Source organism: Halichoerus grypus, chromosome 10 (assembly GCF_964656455.1).
Source record: "Halichoerus grypus chromosome 10, mHalGry1.hap1.1, whole genome shotgun sequence".
NCBI lineage: Eukaryota > Metazoa > Chordata > Mammalia > Carnivora > Phocidae > Halichoerus > Halichoerus grypus.
In genome coordinates, this window is record NC_135721.1 from 65,097,551 (window position 1) to 65,122,767 (window position 25,217).

A 25,217-nucleotide genomic window follows, 5' to 3' on the forward strand; every position below is an offset into this window, starting at 1 on the left:
GTAGTCTCTATTTTAGTACTTGCTTTCATAATACCATGATTTATAATTTATGTACCTAGTTTTTTTTTTGTTTGTTTGTTTTTGTTTTGTTTTGTTTTTTGGTAAGCACTACGAATACCCTTTACTAGTCAGTAACCTCCATAAGGGTGAAGATTGTGTTTCATTCATCATTAAGTAGCTACCTGAGGAAGCATCCTGTTCATCACAGGTGAATGGACTGCCATTACAGTATTTGCATATTTCTGGTGAATCTGCTGGGATTGTTTTTTAGTCTGGCTTAGTGTAGCTGTATACTCCCAACCCCCACTCCAGTACACATACAAACAACATTCAGCACCCTTGGATTCTAGCTCCCTGCAGCCCAACAAAAATTGCTCTCTGTAGAGGTTTTGGAAAAACTGATTACTGGTCAAGTGTGAATAACTTCTAAGGCTTTTTCTATTACCTTAAAAAAAAAAAAACTTATATCTCTGGAAAGGTCATGATCAATTTATTATATACATCTGATATCAGTTTTTTCCATCTGCTTCTCATGGTTGTAACTCAGCAATACACTTGCACTAGCATCACATCCTTGAAGGAAGGTCTGACTGTGGCTATATGCTTGCTTACATATGCATTTGTTCAATTAAGTATTTGTGGTGTGAGTAGTTATAGATTAACACATAAATGTGAACTATATGATTCTGTAGTAATTTCTTACTAGAAGGAAACACAAAAACACTAATGGGCAGTGAAGAAAGTTAGACCTGGGTTGGAATCCCAACTCTGCCATTTAATATCTGAGTCTTGGTTTCCTCCTTTGCATGGTAAGGGCAAGAATGCCTATTGAGAGAGATGTGACAATAACATTGAATAACTCATTCTTTCAACAGATATTTATTGAAGTTTGTGCCTGGTGCTGCTCGGCACTGAGGATAGGGGAGTGACAAAATGAAAATTCCTGCCCTCACAGAACTTACATTCTAGTGAGGGAAGGCAGATGGAGAAATCAAATAATAAGTAAAACATACAGTCTTTTGGATGGTGTTAAGTGCTGAGGACAACAATAGAGCAGGGAATGGGGAAAAGAAGTGCATGTATGTGGGAGAGAGGCTGCATTTTTAGACAGGGTGGAGGCTGCATTATGAAGGTGGCAACTGAAAAAAGGAAAGAGGGGAGCGAGCTAAGAGGATATTTGAGGAAGGGTGTTCTAGCAGAGTGAACTGTAATTGCCAAAGCACTGCAACAGAAGCACCTGTCCTTAGGTGCTTCTCAAAGTATGGTCCCGGAAGTAGCTGCATTGACATTAATTTACCTTGTTAGAAGCACAAATTCACTGGCCCCATCCCAACCTGAGGCAGATTCTCAGGAAACTGTTTTAACCAGCTCTCCAGGTGATTCTTATGTATGTTGAGAACCACTGTTCAGTGACAAAAATATAGGCTTTGGAAGCAGATACCCCTGGCCATGTGGTATTAGCTGTAACACCTTGGTCAATAGTTCTTAAAATTTAGGGTACATCAGAATCACCTGGAGGCTTCTTAAAACCCAGATTATTGTTCTCAACTCCAAATTTCTGATTCAGTATATCTGTGGTGGGGAGGCTGCAAGAATATGCATTTCTAATAAGTTCTCAGGTGATGCTGGATGGGCGGGAGGGAAACACACTTTGAGAATCACTGCTAGCACGGAGGCCTGCGTGCTGGAGCCAAGTGGAGTCGGAGGGCAAGCGGTAAGACCCAATAAAGGAAAAGGGGCAGTTTGTGTAGGTCCCACAGGCCACTGTAAGGACCCTAGCTCTTACTCTGCAAGGGCCAATGGAGAATAGTGATCTAACCTACGTTGTTAAAAAAAAAAAAAAAAAGACCAGACTGCTATGTTGAGGACGCTGCAGAGAGGCAAGCGGAGCAGCCGAGGCTGTTAACAACATCCAGGTAAGAGACGCTGGTAGCTGGGCGAGGGTGGGGCTTATACTGGAAGTCTGGATATATTTTAAAAGTAAAGGCTACAGAATTTTCTAATAATTTAGATGTAGGGTGTGAGAAGGAGTGGATGATTCCATGGGACTTGAAGAATGTTGGGCCAGGCAATGCATGTAAAGTGCCCGACACAGAGTGGGTGCCCAGTAAGTGTGTTTTAAAAAAATATTCCGGTAAGCGCGCTCAACTACTAGGATGGAAGAGGAGAAGCTCTAATGATGGCCCGAGGACCCACCCCTCGGGTCTCACTTCACCCTCCCCGAAGGAAGGAAGGAAATATTTTCAGAAGGGGAAAGAAAACCAAACCCCAGCACTTACTGCTGCTTATCCTCCTTTACCTCCATGGGCTCCCACGGCCTGACACGAGGCAGCGAGGAGCCTCACGGGAAGATCTGGGACCAAGCCCTGCGGGGAAAGGGGCGCGCGGAGGGCCGCGACTGTGACTCGCAAGTTGCTAAGCGACGGCGGGCTCCCGGCGCGCGGCCTCGGAAAGCGGCTTGGGGGCGGAGCCGGAGCGCGCAGGCGCAGTAATCCGGCTCGGCCCCGCAAGCTAGCGAGCGCGCCCGCAGGGCCAGGCAGGGGCTGGTGGTCGGATCTCTGGGCGTCCTTCCCGGACCCGCCCTAGGCTGAACGTTATGTGTTTGAACTTGGCCTTTCTTATCGGGCCGGGCGGAGTGTTTATTAAGGCCCACTTTGGCCTTGGGTATCGGCAAGGGGCGGTTCCCAGAGCCTCCCCCGCGGCCCTCGGCTCTGGTGCTGGAGGCTGTACTGCCTGCGTCCCCGCAGAGCCTGGCAGGAGGCCTCCCGGCGTTGCCCACGTCTGCGGCAGCTGGCTCCAAAAGTGCACGCAGGCAGGAGAGAAACTTGTTTACGTGAACCGTTAAATACTGTGCAAGTCATGATTAGCTGCTCCTGGGCTGACTAGTCTTTGCTTGAAAAAGCTTGGCTGTCGCTGTTCTCCACGATTTCTGGCAAATCTTCCTTCCCCGGCCCGGCAGCAAGCATTAAAATAGAGCAAGGGAACACTCCTCTCCTGCAAACGAGACTCCCCGCGTTGTGTGCATCTGCTCCAGCCTGAATGGGGTTCAGAATCGGGCGGAGGGGACGGTAGGCTTTGGCAGCAGGTTGGGGTTGGTATTAGTAGCGCTTATCCAAAAAGAGCAAGTTGGTGACTTGCGTCCACCTTCTGGCCCCGGATTTTCTTACCTCATTTCACCATTGCTTCCCAGTTTCCACTACCAGAGCCAAATGTCTTTGGCATCAGCCATGGTGACTCTTGCACTTGCCTGGATAATGGGAGAAGAAGAATCCTTATTGAGTTGAATTCTGCTGTATAACCAAGCTATGCATGTGCGCATGTTTTGTAACCCAGAGCCAGTATTAGTATGTATTTACATTTACCTGGAGTAATGTGGAGAGAGTCGAGTTTGGTCGCCGGACTCATTGTACGTACGTGAGCTTAAGTCCCTCCTATGAAGAAGAAGAATATATGAATAGAAGTTTGATATCTAGTTACCTACACAACTGAGTTGGTAAAAAGAGTGGAGTGTGTGTAAATACGTGTTTGGGGAATAAGGATTGGGTGGGTAAATACGTATGGGGAGAGCGGGTTGAAAACCCCAAAATGGGGAAACTAACAATTGAGCTCCTGCTTGAGAGCCAGGCCTTTGTTCAGCACTGTATTAAACACCACATACTTACCTGGTTTTATCCTAGTCATCAGTCTCTGGGAGCATAGGCCTTCGGCACAGTCGGTGTTTGAATCCTTGTTCCACCCCTTAGTAGCTGCTTCAGTTGGGCAAATGATCTATTATCTCTGAGCTTCAATGTCTTCATCCACAAAATGAAAATATTCTTAAGGTTGTCCTCAGGTGTGGATGATTTAATACAGGCAGAGTACTGATGGGGGGTTGGCATACTCATGGTCAGTCCTTGGTCATTATTAGCTCGGGTTTTGATTGAGCAGTTTGATGTGATATGCTACCCCATGTCTTTAAGACTTAGTCAACTCTCTCGTCAGTCCCTCTAATATTGATTCCATCCTTCACCAATCTCTTCAAGCTCCTAAAACCACTCACCTTCAGGGACATTCCCAACTGCTTGCTGTGAATAAATGAGGAATTTCTCAACTTTGTCCCTTTCAAAACAAATTCACCTGCATCCATACAAAATGAAAGTTGTTTGGTTCTATTTTGAGTCATGTAGTATAAGACTAAAATCTAAATATATGTCAATCTCTTTCCAATTGTTAAGCAGTTCATATATATGTAGATTTATTGAGGGATGTTAGAAGCATTTTAAAAAGATAATTATGCCTACCACCGAAAAGTCACAATCTAGTTAGGAATACAAGACATACATACTGAAAAAAAATGTGAACAATGATACACAATAGTAGTATGTAACTGATTGTCACAAGTATCAAATTTCAGTACTGAGGATAATACAGTATTATAAAAATGTGCCACTTATTTGAAAATGCCCATTACTTATGATTGGTACATCCTCTGTAGGGTACTGCAAAATAATGTGGATTTTAATAGTGACTTTTTAATGTAGGACAAGCACTGGAATGTTAGTTTTTTCTACTACTAACTAGCTACTCTGACCTAGGAGAAACACTTAAACCTGTCTGCTGTAGCTTCTCATTTGTTTAAAAAAAAAAAAAGGTAGATTAGATCATCTTTATGATCCCTTTCAGCGGTAAAATACAGTGATTCTGGGTAATCTATGTCTGAAAATCAGTGAACACACTAGCCTCAATAATACATGTAATTTTCTCATGTTAGGTAGTTTGGATTCTTGTCAGCGAAGAATAATTCAAAGTGGCTTACTAATATTGTGCAAGTTAAAAATACCAGTGCTGTTTGAGCTAGAACACCATATGTGAGGAAACACAATAGGATAGAAATTGCTCATCCGAAATGTTATAGATGCAGAAAATTGTCAACACTTTTTTCAAACCATAGGAAAATGTCAAAAATAATGAAGGTACAGTTGTATAACCTGATAGGAAAAGAGAGTCCAGCTTCCTCTCAGTTCTTTATTCAGTGATGCGATACCAGCGAGGAGCTCAAGAGTATGGCATCAAGTCAAATCTATCTCTACTTTTATTTTTTTAAAGATAGTTTGTTTTCCTCAATGATAGGTATTGTAAAGTTAAATGAGAAAATACAGAGAATTTACCCTGGCACATAGTAAGCACTCATTAAAACTTAGCTGTTAGTATTCTTCCTGTTTTTATAATTAGTAGGGTAGACAGTCCATCAAGTACACATATTATATTGTCATTTTTTTCATTGTCTTCATTACTTTAGACTAAGAAATTTTTTTAAAGAATTGATTTATTTGAGAGAGAGAGAGAGAAGCAGAGGGAGAGGGAGCCCCAATGCGGGGCTCGATCCCACGACCCTGAGATCATGACCTGAGCCGAAATCAATAATCAGCCGCTTAACCGACTGAGCCCCCCAGGCACCTCGTAGACTAAGAATTTTATCAAACCAAAATATACATTAATTTGAGGGCAATGGGAATGAGAAATGTTAGGTTTGCTTATCTTTGAAGATTAATAGTTTCAAATGAATTACAGATAGGAAAGGAACCCCGAGTTTTCCTCTGGTCTAAGTTCAAAACTAATTGATTTATATTGTACTTTTAAGAGAGAGAAAGATTATAAAACAATATGAGGTGTGACATCTCTTAAAAGTCTCTAGTATAAATCACGTAGATCTCTCTGATACAAGTGATCCTGGATATATGCATGAACATGTTTATATTTGTTTAATGTATACATAAAAATCTTAAAAAGTTTATGAGATCTCTTGAAATCACTAAAGCAATCACAGGCGGCCTGGGCTACTCCAAAATCATTGTTAGAAATCATGAGTTTGGCAATTTACTCCATTGAAGAAAGAAACCTGTATTATGATTTTGGAGCATTCTAGTCACCTCCATAATTTCGTGACTCAAGGTTTATTTTAAAATAATCCACCTATGGTATCTTACATAGAAGCTGCATAACCAAAGGATGAGCAATGGTCCTAGGCAGCTGTTAGTAAAGGACCATGTTGGTACTATAGTGATGTCCTCAATAGAGTGGTCATGTAGTAAAGATTTATTGAATGAATAGCTATGGACATACTACTTCTTGAGAAAGGAATACAAAATGAAACATGGTTGAGGTGGTTACCATTCCCAAAAAGTTAGGAATCCCTAGTCTAAGCTGTCTAGTTTTGAGGGTTTTCTGTCTTCTAGCGTATTTACTAGAAGGGGGGGCTGCTTTCCTTGTTTTCTATGAAGAATTCCAGAGATGTAGTAATGACTTGCAAGGAAGATGATCACGTCTTATTATCTAATTATTGAGCAATCCAACATATATTCCACACCTTTTGTGTTCTGGTCTCTTCTTGCTGGACCATGAGATTCATAGTTGATTCATTTAGGGTTCTCAGCACCCAGGAAAGTGCCTTGCAAACAACAGGTCCTATCAATGAAATTATCAATGAAATTAACCCAGAAAAAATACCCAGAAAATACAAAATATATTGTACTACTTTGAGCTTTTCAGTGTTTTTACTGGACATAGGTGGTAATTGTTCAACAACTCCTTAGAGAATCTCCGCATTTTAAAAGGGTAATTAAAACTACCTTCTAAACTAAGCAACTTAAGTTCTTAAATTTCTGCCCAATAAAACCAACCTTTGATTCCTTCGATGATACAAATTACTATTCCCTGTACTTGCCCTAGCAGAGGAGAACTAATGTTTATTGAAATTCAGGGTTAGAGCTGAGCTTAAGTCCTAGCTCTGTTTTTAAAGCTCTGTGACTCTGCATAACTTAGTTAAATTCTTTGAGCTTTAGATTTGGACTATGTCTCTTATTAATCTTTAAAAAATAAATGAATAGTGCTCGCTTCAGCAGCACATATACTAAAAAATGAATGAATAAGATCCCAAAAGAGTAGGGATGAAAGAACTTACCTTGTAGGGTTATTGGATCGAATAAGGAAAGCGTAAAGCGCCTTACACAAAGTAGGCACCCAAAAAGTACCGTTTCCCACCGCCCTGCCCTAGCCTTAACCGTGGTGGAAGCTCACCCAGCTGGAAAGAGAAACAGCGAGGATTTGTTTTTAGATCAGTCTTTTTTATACCTCAGTGCCTTTGCCTAATGTTTCTCTACCTCTTGTTTAAATCGTGCCAATAAAAATGGAACATAAAGTTCAAAATAGGGTCTTCCTAATGTCACTATGGTGTGAGAATGGGTAAAAATAACTAGAAAGAGTAAACCCAGCAGATGTTTCAGGAGTGGACTCCTTCAAAACAGGAAGGCTCCGATAGGGGAGGAGAACATAATAGCCATCAGAGATTGGGGGGGTTGTTGAAAAGCGAAAGTTTGCACCGTCTACTTGTAAACTGTCACCATACACAGTGCATCGTCACCAACGTGCAGCAGCTGAAACTGATGTTGAGGTGCCGGAGCTGGTGAAACAGAAGCAGCAGTCCAAGAACACGCACACAGTCGCTAGTCGCCACAGCTCCTGGCGCCACAGTGTCAGCCTGGGGTGACGAGCTGCTGAGCCATGGTCATTGTTTTTATATGGATGGGTAGACCTTGATAAATTTAAAAATGCTTTTCCGCTTTAGTACAAGTGAAGACTTAGGACAGAAGCTTCCACTTAAAGAAAAATGAGGCTTTTGACCTACAAATTAGAATATCCCTTAATAAAAAAAAAATCACAGGTGAGATTTTAAATAGAAAAGTGCAACACTTTTAATTAATAAGGGGTAGTTTACCTCAAATACCTCCTAGGCCCATCTTTTCAATCTGACACGGCAAATCAACATTTCACAAGTCATTTCCTTTAAACTATTTTTCTAACCTATCCCCTTTCCCTTATGTAATTATAATGGTATTACGTGCTCCAAGTTATAGTTAATTATTTTGGTGTTTATAAGCTTTTCAAGAGTTTGGAAACTTAGCCATGTTTTTTCTTTTTTTTTATCATCATAGGGTAAGCTGGGAGCAAACTTCCTGATTTAAATTTCCTTTTTTTTTTTTTTTTTTTGGCTTTCTCTGCCAACATTGCTCTAAGGCTTTAATAATGGGTTGTAAGATTCAGGAAAAGAAATCTTAAAGGACTTTCCTATATTTTAAGAGAAGGGAAACAGCATTAGGAAGAAAGCAGGTATTTCTGTAGTTTTCTGTCATGTAGAGGACAGAGCGGGAAATACCATAGTCCTAACTTTATCTTGGCTAGTCAGCATCGTGGGGATAGCAGGAAGCCTTGCAGGCTGTAAGGAGCTGCCACCATGAACAAAGACCTGAGCTCCCCTGACAGAAACCCAGAGGGCAAGTCTGACCTCTCGGGGTTTGTGTGCTTTAGTCCATACATTGGGATACCAACATCTACCCTATCTGCCCCGGCGAGGCCCTTGCACCCGCAAGAGCTTTGTTAAACCCCCCTTTATCAGATGCATTGGTTGGGCCAGGCTAGTGTCCTCACCTCACCTTCTTGGGGTTAGTTGCAAGAGAAAAAGCAACTGCTCACATGTTAAGGACAGTTTGCCTCAGTGTGCACTTTGGTAACAGACTCTCCTGCAAAACTTGTATTTTCTTTTGCTTTTTGTTTCTATTTTAGCTTCTGTTCCCTTGTTGAGCCTTCTGTTAATCCTCATTTTAAGCTATATTTCATCTGTGTTAAGACTGTTACCTTATCCATAAGATAATCTGCTCCAAACTCTCTGTAGATGGGCCTGAATAGAGTAGAAGATGGGACCAAGTAATTAACGTTAGACTTTTGCTTTGAGTGGAATATAGTTTGATTAGATTGGATGAGAACAGAAAGCCTCACTAATGGGAAAATACAATGATTTTAATTATGTTATTTCCCTAATGAATGTTTGAGGTTACATAAAATAAAATCTGTAGAAACCATATAATTTCATCTTGGCCATACTTCATGGGGTTATATCCCAACGTTACTATTTTCTTTTTATCATTTCCTATCCATATATGTAAGGGTCGTGGGTATTTTCCCTTAGAATTACTACTCTTTAAACTTTTTACCTTATCTAAGAAAATTTTTTATATTTTTTAACAGATCCATTGTGGTTTTTGTTGTTGTTGTTGTTTAGAGAGGGAAAGGAGGGGCAGGGAGAAGGGCAGAAGAAGGGGAAAGAGAGAATCTGAAGCAGGCTCCAAGCCCAGCCCGAAGCAGGCTCAATCTCACAACCCTGAGATCATGACCTGAGCCGAAATCAAGAGTCAGAGAGTCAGACACTTAACTGACTGAGCCACCCAGGTGCCCCATCCATTATCAACTTTTCTTCTGAACTGAATATAGATAGAACTGAAATTCTACTTGTTTTAATATTCTTTTTGCTTCTCATTCAGTATTTGCAGGAATATACCATAATGGTCACAAACTGTGCTCTGAAGTTGGAACCACTTCTTAATGACATGACTTTGAGCAAGTTTTACCTTTCTGAACCTTAATTTCCTCATCAAAAAGTAGTAATAATTATTGTCCCTGCCTTCCTCATAGTGTTCTTGTGAGGCTGAAATAAGATGGTCCATATGTACTGCCTGGCCCATGGTAGGTGTTAAGCCACTGATCAGTCAGGATTACCATTAAAAAACAAATGGTTTAAGAGTTGAGATTGTCTCATACTCCTCTCTTTGTGCCCAGCCCCATGCTTGGGATCCGGCAGATTCTTGGTAGATATTTCCTGAATAAATGGCAAAAATACCCAGTAAGTTTTAGGTAGTCCTCATTCTTTGTTTGCCAGGCCACCGGATTATCCCTGCTTCTGGAATTTTTCACTGAGAGTTATGGGTACCAGAGATCGGACTCCTGGAGTGTCCTGAAACCTTGGTGTTTATGCAAGAAAGGTTGCATAAAGGTTGCATGTTTTGGGGACGTATTTTTCAGCCCTCTCTTGGCTTTCAACTTGGCACTCTTACAAGGCATGGATCTCTGTCTTCACACGGCCCTACTGATCTCACAGCTCCACAGTTTGGATCCTCTAGTCCAAATGGTGTATTTTACCATAAACCATCCTCATTTCTGCGTTACTCTGTTTACAGATATAGTTAACTTACCTGGACTCTGTTCCCTCCTATTTGGAAGAAGGAACTTTGACTTTTGTTCATGGTTTAAAAGGAAACTGTTGCTGCACTTCTAGCATCCCTCTCTCCACCCACTTTCATTCCACCGTGGAACAAATTTGCTCAGCAGACTGTCACGACTGGACATTGACTGGGACCATTTTACCAGCGGGTGGGATCACTGCATTAAAGGTCATTGCTCAGGAATGTTGTACTTCCTGTCCCCAGGAATTGGACAAACCAGAAAGAGTCTTTCTCAGCTGGCCTGGCCATTTTAACACTCCGTTCTACCTGCAGCTGGATGGAGCTGATGGAGCAGTCATCCAGAATCATGCAGCTGTTTAGAGAGAGTCTAGAACTCAAGGGAAAACATGGAGGAAGTAAGAGGGCTTGCTTTGGCCTCCTACTCCAAATCAGTTTCTGTAATGTAGGTTTTAGTCGTAGTCTACTTTTACTCCATTGTTGAACTGGGTCCTTGTCCAGTTAATGAAATCATGACTTTGTTTGCTATCGGGCTGTCATTTCTTGTCTATATACTTCTTTGGCAGAGAATCCCAGCGGTAAGACCAAGGCCATGTGCAAAACCAAACCCTTAATGTCCTTCTCCATCCAGTCCAACCTAGTTCACTAAAACCTTTTAGACAACCACTGTAAGGATCTTCTTCTAAAGCTAGACCTTTTGCAGTATTAAGAGAGGTAGCCTATTCAAATCTTCCCCTATTTACCCTGTTGATGAGGGAGAGAGTCCTGCCCTACAGTTACGGGGATGGTTGAACACAGGACACCTGACCCTGGACAGATGACACCATCCACAGTTTCCTAGTCACACAGCCACAGAGATGGACACCATGCCCTGCAGGGCCACATGGGGGTTGCATCAAGAACAGAATGAACACCCAGAGGCTGTGGGAGGCAGGCTTTGTAGTGTCAGGAAGATGAGGTCACCCCTGGTTTCCACTGGGGAATGTGAATGGCTTGTTTGACTAATTTTGCAGGCTGGCAGGGAACTAAAACTTGCTACTCGGGGTTAAGCGGGAAGTGCATCTGGTCCCTTGGAAGGGAGGTTGTTAGGCCAGCAAAACTTTTCCCTGGTAGCAGACGGGGAAAGGGAATTTGCAGTTGGGCCATTTGAGCTCCTCCTGATGTCATCCAGTGTCAAGGCAGCGCATAATATTGGGCCTTAATTTTTTAGGATTTGCACCACCTAACATAACGTCATTCATTCATTACCTTGGAATTTTACCCTAGATGTGTGTTTGTGAAGGTCCGTACTTCCCAGTAAGATTGTGAGCTATTCAGGGACAGCCAGCACTTAAAAAACTGTGCACATTATGGTTTGGAAAAACCTGATTTGCATTAAAATGACCTGTCCTATCTCAAAGTGGTATTGTCAATTGTAGTCCTATGAATACCATTTAATACACCCAAGTTCTGTCCTTGGATGTGGTTAATTTTTTAAATGTAGCAAAGCTTTGAGCACTAAAGGATGTGGTAGGTAGAACTTAAACTTGTATCGGTGAAGAGCTTGAACTCCTGGCTGGCAACGCTGCCCACATACAGCCCTCACACCGCTGACTTCCAGCCCTGTGATGTGCCCTGCATTGACAGCTCCACACATTTAGAGTTATCCCTGTTTGCTGACATTCGAGAAGAGCTAATGTGGTTTTTTTTCCACTCTGTTTTCAAACAATGGGTAAAACAATAAAACGAATGGAACACTGGCATTCTTTTTAAAATCAGAGTTAAGCTAAGGCTTAAATACCAGAATGCTGATGTCTCAAATGTATTATTCAGGCTGCATATTTTAGGCACTAATGGGGCCCATTAAGAGGTCTTATTGTTGATAAATTGAAACAAATTGGTGTGAAGGAGGAAATGTGAGGAGGTCGCAGACAGATTGAAAGAATTTACAGTATATTCCCTCAATTTTCTAAAAATCTAATATAAAGTCTTTTATTCATCTCAATTTAAGTCCATTAAACTAATTTTATTTTCTACTTTATTAAAATATTTGTTAAATTCTACGCAACCATAAACAAAGCTCTTTCCCTTTTAACTGTGATATACTTAGACAAATGACTGAAAGTTTCAAAATTTCACTGATTTTTATATTGTCTGGGTAATCCATTATGTCTCTGAGATAAGAATGCCTTTCTTGTACTTCTTAAAAATAATCCTATCTAGATCCATCAACGTACAGAGGAACTATTGTTGTAAAGAAACTATTCATTTCACTCGCACATGGAAACTTGAAACTAGCTCCTTAAATTCAAATGAGATTTCCATTTTGCTCAACTCTTCATTGGCGTAGAAATTCCTATCCAGAGATGAACCCTGCTTTTAAGGATTAAGTGCTAACTCAGTTTCTCCACTATTAGAGTTTAATCCTAAAAACTTTCTGGTGAAATCACCACTTAAAATTCCAAATTAGGTATTAGGAATTTGATGTACATATGTTTTCAATAGGTGGTTTTTTTTTTCATATTATAAAAGAATACCTGCTTATTATAGAAAAATTTGGTAAACATATATATAAATAAAGCTCAATTTGACCCGCTAGAGACAACCAGTGTTCAATTTCAGCGGATTTGTACCCATGTGTCCCTCATCAGTCTAGAGCTGTGCTAATATGGTAGCCACTCACCACCCGTGGCAGTGTCCCCCTAAGCCCCATTCTGTCTCTTCTCTTCAGCAGGGCCTCCATGCACTGTGTGGATTCCCTCTTCCTGCTCCTATGGTCTAGAAATTGCCTGTAGGCAGAAAATAATGGCAACTGAAGGGCTCACCTCATTTGCTGCCCTTTCCTCGGGGATCACGGTCCTGCACGGCCTGTGGTCTGATGTCTGGAATCAGTCGTTCTATATATTTTGTGCAGTGTTCTAGTGTTTACCATGTGAGATTAAGTCTAGTGCTTGTCACTGTATCACGAATGATAGTGAAAGTTGTTGTCATCTTATTTTATGTGTCTCATAATCAACGTGTGCTTGATTATGGGAGAAGTGTTTATAGGGGAATTGAAAACATGTTTCACACATTTTCCTGAAGATAGAGTCTTCTGTCATCTTAGTTTAAGTCTTTGGGGAAGTATTTCCTTCTCTATATTAGGTGCTACAGATGGAGCAGGGCACAAACAGAAAAATTCCTGCCCTCAGGTGGCTTACATTGGGATAAAGACAATAAATAAGTAATATATAGAATATTAGACAGTGATAGACACCATGGAGAAAGAGAGAAGTAGATAGAGAGTTAGGGGAATGATTGACAATTTAAGTAGCTGAGCAGGGAAGGACTGGTTGATAAAGTGACATTTACCCAGAGACCCGGAGTGGTATCTGTGGATGTCTGAGAGAAGAGCATTTAAGTCAGAGAAATTAGTAAGTGGAAGGAATGCAGAGGATGCCTGGAACTGGCCAGGAACAACAAGAAGTTCCACGAGGCTGGAGCCGGTGAGCAAGGGGAAGAGCAGTAGGAGATGAGGTCAAAGACATAAGGGGAGCCCAGAATGGTATATGATTGTAATACATTGTAACCATTGTGGCTTTTACTTAAAGTAAAATCGGTGGCAATCAGAAGATTGTGAGCCAAAGAGTTAATGAGAAGTGGTTGGATTTGAGCATCTATGTTTTAGCTTTTTATTATGGAAAATATAAACAAAGGAAAAGATAGGGAATGGCCTAATGATCTCCTATGTGCCCACTTTCATAGTTGTCAACTCATGTTTAATCTTGTTTTATCTATACCTCCAGCCATTTTCTGCCCCTCCCTTCCTCCTACTGGATTATTTTTAAACAAATTAAGGACATTTGAAGAGACAACAGGGGAATGAATGAAAGAGAAAAGTCAAAGATGACTGTCTTTTTCCCACTGAGTTTTTGCCCTTGAGCATCTCAAACTGTGGTGTTGCCACCATTGACAGAGATGGAGAAGTCTGTAGGAGGGACCATTGGTGAGGTGGAGAGTCTGTTGGGGGAGAAAATTTGGAACTGAGTTTGGGACATGAAAATTTGAGATGTCTAATAGAAGTCCAATTGGCAATGTTGGGTAGGCTGTTGGTTATATGAACCTGAAGTCAAGAAAATAAGCCTGAGTAGGAAATGTTAATTTTGGAGTTGTCAACAAGCACATGATATATAAAGTTAGGAGATTGGAGGGGTGTCTGGGTGGCTCAGTTGGTTAAGCATCTGCCTTTGGCTCAGGTCATGATCTCAGGGTCCTGGGATTGAACCCCGTGTTGGGCTCCCTGCTCATTGGGAAGCCTGCTTCTCCCTTTGGCACTCCTTCTGCTTGTGCTTGCTCTCTCTGTCAAATAAATAAATAAAATCTTTAAAGTTACGAGTTTGGATAATATTGCCAAAGGGATGAGTACAGATTAAGGAGAAGATGTCCAGGACCTAAGCTCTTGGATCCTCCAATGGCACAAGGTTAGAGGAGGAGAAATCATCCAAGGAAGACTGAAAACGTGTAAATAATGAGGTCAGAGGGAAATCAAAAAAGGATGATATCCAGGAAGCCAAATGGAAAAAAGTGCTGATGGCTTTAAGAGAAGACTAGAGAAAGGAGCAGTGGATTTAGCAACAATGAAACAAAATCATTCAGGATAAGAGGAGTGTTGGTAGAAGAGAGCTGGAGCAAAAGCATAATAGAAACAGCTTCCAAGAACGGAGATACTGGGTTACAGCCAGTATAGACCACTTTTTTGGAGGAGTTGATCTGTAAAAGGAAGAGCTATGTGGTGGTAGAGGGAGGGGTCAAGAGAAGGAGAAATAATAGCATGTTTGTAGACTGATGGCAAAGATTCATTCAGTAGAAGACACAAATTGGTGGTGAGGAGTGAGAATCGCAGGAGCGGCATCCTTGAGGGTATGAGATCCCGGCATTGCCTTTGCTGGGGTGAAACCCCAGATGGTTCGTCCGGCAACAGTCATCGGCAGGAAGGTCGACGAAGTACTTGGGTACCAGTGTGGGAGATGGGTAAATGGAACAGTAGGAGCTTGTGGAAGTTCTCTTTTCTGATGGAAACAGGAAGCAAAGCCACGGCCGAATGAGGAGTAAGTATGAAATCATTGTTTAGGAGGGTGGGGATGAGAGAAACAGAACAGTTGCGGGGCAGCAATTAGGTTCTTTGTGAGGTGAATGCCAGTGGGCCTTGCCTTGTTTGTCTTAATAATTATTTTTTAACCAGACTTTATGTATGGGCTTCTTTACAGTAATTTTTGCTTAAAACTTAAGTCCTTTCTAGGTTTATAACTTTATACTGTATACTTTGTAGCTATATCGTTTCATTCAAGAACGTCTTCTTCTGTCATAACTGATTTTTTCCTTTCTGTTCCAATTATTCTGGCTTTTTTTTTTTTTACCCTGCACTTTTATTGATTTATGTGCTCTCTTTCCTCTAAACCACTCATTTCCACTCTCACATTTTCTTTTCATTGTTCTTTCTTTCACTTTCCTGATGACGTTTTCAGATTTAATTCTCTACACCAGTGTTTCCAAAGCCTGCCTGATTGTCAAAATCACCTGCGGGTATTTTTAAACATGCAGATTCAGGGACAAAAGCCATGGAAGATTCTGATTCAGTAGGTCTGGGTTGGGGCCTAGTAATCTGTGTGTTGAAAAGGCTTCCTGGGTAATTCTGATAATCAGCTGGGATTAGCGACCACAGCTCTCCATCACCAATGACACTGGCCAGGTCCGAATTCCAAAATGGATTGCAATTCCCCTGGTCCTTTCTGCATTCCCTATAGTCTGTCCACAGCTTAAATGTGTGTCTGTATCTGTGTATTTCCTGCTCTTCAGAATGATTTTTAGATCTCAGCTAATTTCCCTTAATCCATATATTTTATTTTAATCTGCACATCTCCCCCTCCCCCACAAGGGCTCCCTGCTCTTCTTTCAAAGATCAACTTTCATTACATGCTGTCAAGGATAAAAGCAGATGTTCCCTGAAAATTTTTTCCTACAATAAATAACTTTTTGAGGTGTATACTTTGCCTGACTCTAAAGGATAATGTTCCATTTACCTTAGCTGGAGTGCTTTTTTTTTTTTTTTATAAATCTTAAGGCTAATTTTGTTTACTGTTTATCTTTTAATGTGGAGAGTTTGGTTATATCCTGGTATTTGCCAATAGAGGGTGGGTATCCCTCTCAAGTCTAAAGCCCCAGAATGGTTGATCTCGCCCAATCCAGTATTTTGTTATTTTCCTATGAGATTTCTAGGAGACTTAATTTTTTTAATTATGAGATGCACATATGAAAGGATATATAAAATAATTTATAAAGTTCAAATCATTATCAAGGGAATGCGGAAGAAGCTACCTGGCCTCATTTCCATGCTCTAAGTAAAGGGACCACCCAGGATGCCACTGCCCGTGTCCTTCCCTTTCCTGCGTGCTATGATTGAGAAGCGAGATGATCCCGGTTAATGGAGAAAGGATAGTAGTTGGGATCAGAGAACAGAGAGAAGGCTGGATTCTTGTTTTGCTACCTCAAAAAGTAGTACCCGAAAAGTAGGATTTCTATTCCATTTATTCTGGTTGTTGTAGATACCGCATCTCAAAACTAATGGTACATTGTGTCTACCCGTTTATGCCAATTTCTTGGTGAAGTATTGCAAGCATGTTGTTAATCCAGATTAATGTGCACTGAATTCAGTTAGAAATTCGGCTTTGATGCTTGCAAATGACCAAATGACTGATGATAGTCCTTGCTTTTAATACTTGTTTTGAAACAGAAACTCTGTTTCCAATACAATTAATCTCTTGCATCTTCTCTTTCCCTATGCATTTCTAGTATTTATAAAAAATAAGAAGGGGGCGGGGAAGCAGCACTGCCATATTGGAGGCTTGTATTCACGGATACGTGCAGAGTTTACCATGCCACCATGGAAAATCAAGCTAATAAAAGATAAACATAGTTTGAGGATAAAAGCAGCATCTTGGACATCCAACCAATAATGTATACAGATCTTTTAGCAGCAGAGAGAGCATAAATCATGTCTCTAAAGGGGGGGAACCCACTTTCTGCTAATAAATTCACACAGTAACTAGACTTTTTAATTCTAAAGTTTAAAATTTTTGTCAGACTTTGGTTTTATTCCAAACAATTTGAATCCGTTAAGAAAAGGAAAATTACCTCTTACACATAATTCTAAATGTCAGGTTAAAATAAAGATCTCCAAGATATGCTTGTAAAATACATTTTAATTAAGCCACTAATTATGTATTTATATTTCCTCTTGCATGCTTTTCATTTTGGTAACATAGAAACAAAAGATCACAGAAATCAATTTCAGAACTATTTTAGCTACCATGGACCTTTATGGAGGCCACTGTGAAAACGAAGAATTTATTTCCAATAGTACTTGTCATAAATCATGCACGCTTCAGTGGAAGGGGCTGAAGGGAGACCATACATGCCACACTGGCTTGACGAGAGAACAGGACATGAGTTCGAGTTTAACATGTTTAGACACTTAGAACAGAAGACCCCAGATCCTAAATTCAGTGTTATCTTGTTGTTTGTTTTTGTTTCTTTGAGGAAGAGTTCTTCTCAGATGTCTTAGGGAGAACCCTAATGCACGGAAGAGAGGAGAGCAGGGCCGCTCTGATTGGCGCAGATCTTGGGACCTTCAGCTGTCCATCTTCCAAATGGCCCTTCTGTAAGGGGCACCACCTCCTGGGAGGCCCCTGGCTTACTGGAATCCTGCAAAAAGTCTCAATTTAGTTGAAATTCATGATTTTGCAAACGCACCCAGGCATACAGCTAATTAATGGATGGGTTGGGCCCAGAATGCACGTCTTCTGATTCCTACTTTCTACTGCACAAAGTTGCCTATTTGCACTTCCTGAAATTAGTTCCAGATCTAGAAATCTCTTCCTTTGAACTAAATAGTGAACATTCTTTGATATTTAAATTAACAGACGCCAGAGAGAGCTACCATATGAAATATATTTGTGAACTATAGACCTTCCAAATACAGGCTAATTTTTGGAAGTAGATTCTGGTTTTCTGTTGTCTCTAATTAATGAGCTTAGAGATAGGTGGTGCTTCTCAAAAATTCCTTCAGTAGACAACGTTAAAAATATTGAGAAATAACAATAGTGACCAGTTTCCAGCACAAACTAGTGGGTGTGGCCGTGTCCCCACCCCCCACCCCTCACCCCACACCTGTCAATTGTCTTCCTTCAGTGCTCCTCTGCCCTACCTTTGAAGCACTAGGATCCTTCAGGCTGCAGGATATGCCCCTGAACTTAGAGATTCCCAGTGTCAGATGAGACCTCCATTGCTTCTTCTCAAGGTCAGAAGCCCGTACCCTTCCTAATGGGAAGATCTCATGTTTCTCCCACACCCCAGTCGCTTCTATGTGCCCCAGCTGGTAAAGAGTCTCTCTTTTGCATATTCCCTCCAGCCAAGAAGATTGTACTGAGCTTTACTTCCTGAGCTAGCTTTTTAAAAGATAGGCATTTTTATATGAATATAAAAAATAGTATTTAGTATGCTCTTACAAATCATACCCCCGATTCTGAGGGTGTAGGCATGTGGATTGTCGAAACACCTGGTTGATCGTCACTGAACTAGATACCCATCTTTTGCTTAATTTTCTTTTCTTGGCTTTTAAAATGTCTAATTCTGACAAAACTAAACCTGTCAAGGTTTATTATCTAAAATATGTAAATTCAAAATTCCCTGTGTGAGTTCACTGTGAAATCTGACATTATCAAGTTTACTGGTAAGATGTGTTATCTGGTCTCGATAACACATGTGTAAAATTGTTTCACCAGTTTTTTTTCTTTCTTTCTACCCATTCATGAACACTGACTTTTAATCATTATTTACAACATTCTTCATCCAGTAATAGAATTTAGTTATGTGTTCATCACTAAGCAACCTTGACTAATGTGATTCACTTTGTGAGGTTAGAAGATTGTGCCAGCAAAGTATGATTTTCTTATAAAGAGAGCTGGGAAGGGAACTAGCAGAGGGTATTGAGGTAATAAAAAGTGACATATTGGTGTCACTTTTGAGGTGGCATTTTTCTAAAATCACGTAGCCTTTCTATGTGTAAAGAGATACATATTTTGTTTCAAACTTGAGTGTGCAAGAAATGTCTATTTTGTTTTCTGTAAATCAAATCAAGCCTGTTTCAAGTCCCATCCTGAGAGGTGGGAAATTAATTCTCAGTCATCCCTGGGGTTTTCTACCCTCTTCCAGAAGGACCACATAATGGGTCTCATGCAGAGAGAACATTCAGGAAAGACTTCCCTGGTTTCCAGTCCATTCCAATTACCAGGACGACTGTCCAAGCCACCACGGTCCCTTGTGGCAGGATGCTTTGTAGAACTTTTGGGGACAGGAATCTTGCCTGGTGCCGGACTCCCTGGGCCTGGGATCCCGCTTCTCTGGATGCTCCTGCTGCTCCCTCCTTAGGTGCAGCCACCTGCAGAGGGGCCACTGGGGAAAAAAGACGCAGGTCTCCATCACTTGGGAAACCCACAGCCTTTGGTCCCTTTCCAAAGTCTTGGATAATCTCCTTCCCGTGGCTCTTGCCACTTCTGCTTCTCTTTTACCTGCTAAAGGTCTAGAGTTTATCTCTGTCCTCAACTCATAGCATCATGCCCTCTTTAAAATAAAACCTCAGAAGAGAAGTTGTCTTCAGGAGACTAGCACCAAAGCCTTCCCTGAGCTTAGGGAACACAAAGGCTTTTCTCTCTTCCTTCAACCAGGAGTAGGGAAATAAAAGGAGACCAAAATTCAAAGGAGTATCACGATAGAGTCTCCTGTATGATATCTAACACTTATAATGCTCAACATGATGACATTAGAATAACAGGAAAGTTCTTTATTCCTTTAAGTGTTTTTGGAAAGTTTAAAAAATACCTTTGTCAGTCGCTGATGTTGTGTTGTCATACGTATATTATTTGATACCAATATTACCATTATCCATAGAGTTAACCTTTCAAAGGAACAATGTCAGCCCCACTTCATTTCCTTTTCTCAGTTCTAATCTTGCAGCAGGGGAAGGAGAGAGGCCTGCAGTCTTTCTCCCTGCTGTGGAGAGGAGCAGTGGAGATTGGTTCCATAGGTAGAATGGTGGTTTCTAACATGTATTCCTAGGGGATGTGAAATTGTGCAAGGCAGACAAGATGCAGGAGAGCAAGTGAGACCAAGTGTGCAGGGATCCAGGGACCTCCATGCCCATTTCAATCATACTAGTTGTGCTTTTTCACTTCATGTATTTAATGTAAAATTTTGTTTTCATGATGGATTCCATTGTTATAAAAATTGGAAATCCTTGAAGGATATATGCATGTATATACCTACAACATTTGAAACTCCCCAGTATTTGGAGTTAAAGATCTTCCTTTTTTGATAGTATAATTCTATGGTATAGAAATGAACCTTCCCCTTAAAATACTCTCTTGCTTAATTAATTACCACTTACATGTGAAAATCCCCAAATGATAGGTCAAGGTTAGGGGATAGTATGATTTATTTAGACTCTCAGTTCCTTTTCTGGTGAATAGGATAGCCATTGTAGATAGTTGTTGACATAAATCTTGCTGCTCGTTGTACTATAACTGTGAGTTCTTATCAGTTCCATCACCCACTTGCTCACTGTACAGAACAGTACAGTTCATAGGAAGCATTAAGTACTAACCTAAATACTGAATCATGTCTCAACCAGGATTTTAAAAATTCTTTATTGATATGATTTTATGGTTATACTAATCATCATACATTTATATCTAACTATTGGGTCTTTATATTAAACAAATTACTCAACTTCAATAACAAATTATTATGCAGAAGGTTTTAGAATTCATTTCAGACAACAATGATTTTTAATTTTTAAATGGTTAGCTTTATTTTATGCCTAGCCAAGTAACATGTTTGCTAGAACATTCATTAGACTTAAGGATTCCATTAGACAAGTTTAATATTCATATTAAATGTTTTGTAATGACATTTATTTTATAATGCTAAGTTTTTACTTTTTAAAAACATAGTTGAGTAAAACTATTTCAGTGTCAGACATTTTTAGTAACAGATATTCTGTTGTAGCTTTCAGAACAGGAAGTTCCTTTTTTAACTTACTCTGCTACTAATATTCTAATACATAGACTTAAGATCTAGTATTTGTTGTGCAATATAAGCATTAAAATTTTTATTGCTCTTCTATTAGTATCGAATACTAAAATTTGAGTATTCAAGTTTAGAGATGGTTTTCTCATTAGAAAAGTTTGTGCGGTCAATGCGAGAACTAGGACTTCCAACTTTGCTCAGCCAGGACATCCTACAAAAAATAAACAAAAATTAGCATATAACGTGTATATCAGGACATCCTACAAAAAATAAGTAAAAATTAGCATACGACATGTATATGGGCTAGCTAAAATGATCCTACCCCAGGTCCCAATGGGAGTTTACTGTAACTTTTGCATCTAATGCGAAATAAAATTTTGTTACATTGTATACATCATGTATATATCGGAGTTTAATACATAATTAAATATGGACAAAGAAAAGCTAATAGCAAATTAAGCACAATAAACTGATGATTTCATATTGGGGTTATTTCTTTCCCCCCTCTTAAAACATCCAAAGCCATTATAACCTAGCTCTCATATGTAAAAGGATTATATTTTTACAAAAAGATAAGTAATAATAATTCATCAGTTTTTTCTCATTATCCAGCACATGATAGATCTCACACACACAATTTGTGCAGACTAAAAGAAAAAAATGAAAAAAATGTATAAAGAATGTGATTTTCCACAAACATTAAAATGCAATTAGATGAACATTTTGTTATCTATTCAAAAAAACCATTTCTTACTACATACATTATCAAAGTGACTACATTAAAGGGACAAGTTAAATGCTCTGAAACTATTTCTGCTTCTGTAGTGCATTGGTTTTTCTTTATTAGCAAAATATATGTGTCTAATTTATGCCTTTGGGTACTTCTCTGAGATGCTTCCTATACAATTCAGGCATATTTTAATATTGTTGACATTTGAGATATTACTGTTAAAGATTTTTCCAGACTTTTTCTACCTATTAACAATTAGTTGCAACAGATGACAGATTAAGTGGGACAACAGGTAAACAATATGAGGCAGTTTTATACAAGCGATGGCTGCTACCCAGCTGTTGCTGTAGAAATAGTCGGCAAGTTTGCTCATATCCCCAAAGTTCTTTCAATGCGAAGCTAGTTCCACACTCAACTGCGTCATATAGTAAGTAACGATCTTATATAACCTTGAATTACAAATATTTTCTAGGCTGAAGTCATCTGATTAGCTGAAAATTACTCTTACTCAGGCTAGAAAATTCCAATGACTCAAATTGCCATTGTAATATTTAACCCTTTCTTTGGCTCTTATGACAGTTTGGGGTAAGGTAAAATTTCATGTTTCTCCTCCTTAGAAGCTAAGCCCAGTAACACATCTTACTTTCTTCAATTCAGTTAAAATCTTAAAAGTTGAAATTGCATGTGTTGAACAAGAAAATTCAGTTATTATAAAACGGAGCCAACGGCTTCAATTTTACTAGTCCTATCTCCTTGAAATCTTCTCTGAAACAGACCAGAAATAATAAAAGCGAAAATGTATTGAGCACTGTTTGCTCAGCATTGTGCTGAGCTCTTTACATAGACTCTTAACTCTGATCCACACATTAACCCGTACATTATAGTCCATAGAGAGCAGAAGAGTTACGTAATTTGCTCAGGGTAGTAACAGTGGTGGGGGTGACAAATGGTCAGATTCTGGAGATGTGTTTTGAAGGTATAATCAATAGATTTGCTGACAGATTGGACATGGTGTGAGGAAAAGAGAACTGAAGGATGACACTAGAGTTATTGGTGAAAAACTACTTGGTTGTGGTCGTGATTGACTGAAGTGGAGAGACTGTGAGAAGAGCAGATTGGGGGTGGGGGAGAGATCAGAAGTTCAATTTTGGAATGTTGACTGAGATAACTAGTAGACATCTACATGAGATGTTGTACAGGCAGTTGGATCTTTGGCTGGAGGAGATAAAGTCAGAATTTGTCTGCAGGTGGCCAGTACTGAAAGTCATAAGATTGAATGGCATCACCAAGAAAATGAATATACAAAAGGGAAGAGTTCTGAGGATTGTACTTTAGGTTAGAGCACCACAAAGTTCAGAGCCCAGGAAGCAGAGGAAGAACCAGCAAAGAAAAGCAGCAGCATCCAGAAAAGCTGCAAGGGCATCCTGTCCCAGGAGTCAGATGCAGCCCTCCAGGAGCAAGGAGGGATCAACAGGGTCCCTGCAGCTGGCAGGTCAAGTAAGGTGAGGACTGAGAACCATTGCATTGGCAACACGCTAGTCACTGATGACCTCGCTAAGAACAGTTTTGGTGGAGTGAAAGCTGTATTTAAATGGGCTCAAGAGAGAATGCAAGGAGAGCAATTGGAACCAGTGAATCTAGGACCAGTACTAATGGCTCCATGAGTTGGCAATGACTAATCCACCTAGGATGATAACTTAATGTATTTAGCTAGTTGAGAGCCTGACTACCTACTTGTAGCTGGTCTTCAACACCATTAAGAACTTCATCAGCCAGAAGTATGGCCAAGGAGAAATCTATGCCACTGGTAGGGGCAGAATGGTTGTGCTGTTAGGGAATTCAGCTGTCTTTACACTGTGTGTAAAGTGGAGGGCCACTTTGCTCCATGGCCCCAAGCATGGAACCCCTGTTGCTAGGAACCATCCTGCCTGACCTGCCTACTTACCTAGGAGTGTTCTGGTCACCTGTCACTTTGCAAGCCCTAAGACTTCACTCATGTGCTGCTCCTGCAGTCAGCACTTTACAGGTGTGGCTCAGGTCTGGAGATGGCAGATCTAGGAGTCCTAGCTAAAGTGCTGTAATTTCACCTCTTTGTTTCACGAAGGGTATTAGTTAAGAACCACATAATCAAACAGTACCTGTTAATTCATTTCGATTCAATAAATATTTAAGTAGCACTGTATGCAAAGCATATCCTTGATACTGGAATGCATACACGGATATCTAAAAGGAGGTTTCCTCCCTCAGTAACTCACAATCTAATGGAAGAGTTTGGAGAATGATAAAAATAACTATAATTCAGAATGTGATGAGCAATGTGATTTTAATATAAAGGGAAAGGAATTGGATGGGGTTAATTTCTAGACAAGGTACTCAGGGACATCTTTGTGATAGCAGTGGCATTGAAGCTAAGTTTTAAATACTAGAGAAATTTCCAAATGTTAGAATAGGAATGCCAATTTAAGCATGGCAGGAAACCAAGAAGCATTAGGGAAAAAATTGATAATGTTAACTAATTAAAAATGTAAAACTTTTGAATGGTCAAAAAATGTCTTAAGCAAAGCCAAAACAAACAGCAAACTGGAAAACTTACTTGCAGGTTTCTTACTATACTAAGAACACTTAAAAATCAATACATAAAAGATAGCCATCTAATAAAAAAAAATGGTCAAAGAACATAAACAACAGATGAAAGGGAAAGAAATACAAATGGCCAGTAAATATGTGCAAATATTCTCACTCTTACTCATAATTTTAAAAATACAAATCAAGCAAGAATGAGACACCATCTGTTACTTAGGGAATGGCAAATATTTGAAAATTTGATAATATCTAATAGTGACAGTTAAGGTGTGGGAAAAGAGGCACTTTTCTGGATTGTTGATGGGAATGCAAATTTGTACAGCCTTTCAAAAGGGCAATTTGGTACCACTTATCAAATTTTTAAGTGTCCATGACTTACAGTCTTGCTGTCATAGAGAGGGGAGTCTGGGATACAGACTCTGCGATGGAGACTAGTTCCTAGGGATGCTCTCAGGTTCAAGAACTGTGGGAGGCAAGGAAAGTAGACAGGATTGGAATGAAGGAGAAGTTGGGTGAGATGCAGTTTCATTGAAGACCTCAGCCGACACATGAGGAACTCTGAAGCTGGGAAGACCCTTCAGCGTTGTCCCAATTTACAGTGAGAGGGTAGGGTCTTTATATCCCCCCCATGAGCGAGTCATTAGAGAAGAGCTGCCCAGAGAAGGAGATGTGACAGTTAGTGTGGTGACTTCCTTCTGCTGAGGCAACTCCTAAAGTGGGCTGATGCCTGGGGCCACCTTCCACCAGCACTCCCA

The 25,217-nt window shown here is 40.2% G+C and overlaps 1 protein-coding gene and 1 long non-coding RNA gene across 5 annotated transcripts in view; one reads left to right on the forward strand and one right to left on the reverse strand.

Annotated features, from left to right (window-relative positions):
- The first annotated feature begins 1,670 nt into the window (after positions 1-1,670).
- LOC144379233 (uncharacterized) overlaps positions 1,671-25,217 on the forward strand; it is a 122,416-nt gene continuing 98,869 nt past the window's right edge. For both annotated transcript variants that reach the window (XR_013441828.1, XR_013441827.1), the window contains exon 1: positions 1,671-1,916. This is a non-coding gene — a long non-coding RNA (uncharacterized LOC144379233). The remainder of the gene's footprint in view (positions 1,917-25,217) is intronic.
- The window catches only part of ACYP2 (acylphosphatase 2), a 160,047-nt gene continuing 155,735 nt past the window's right edge, over positions 20,906-25,217 (reverse strand). For all 3 annotated transcript variants that reach the window (XM_036111386.2, XM_036111385.2, XM_036111387.2), the window contains one exon: positions 20,906-21,360. In XM_036111386.2, the coding sequence (XP_035967279.1) occupies positions 21,328-21,360 (33 nt within the window). In that variant the 3' untranslated portion in view covers positions 20,906-21,327. The remainder of the gene's footprint in view (positions 21,361-25,217) is intronic.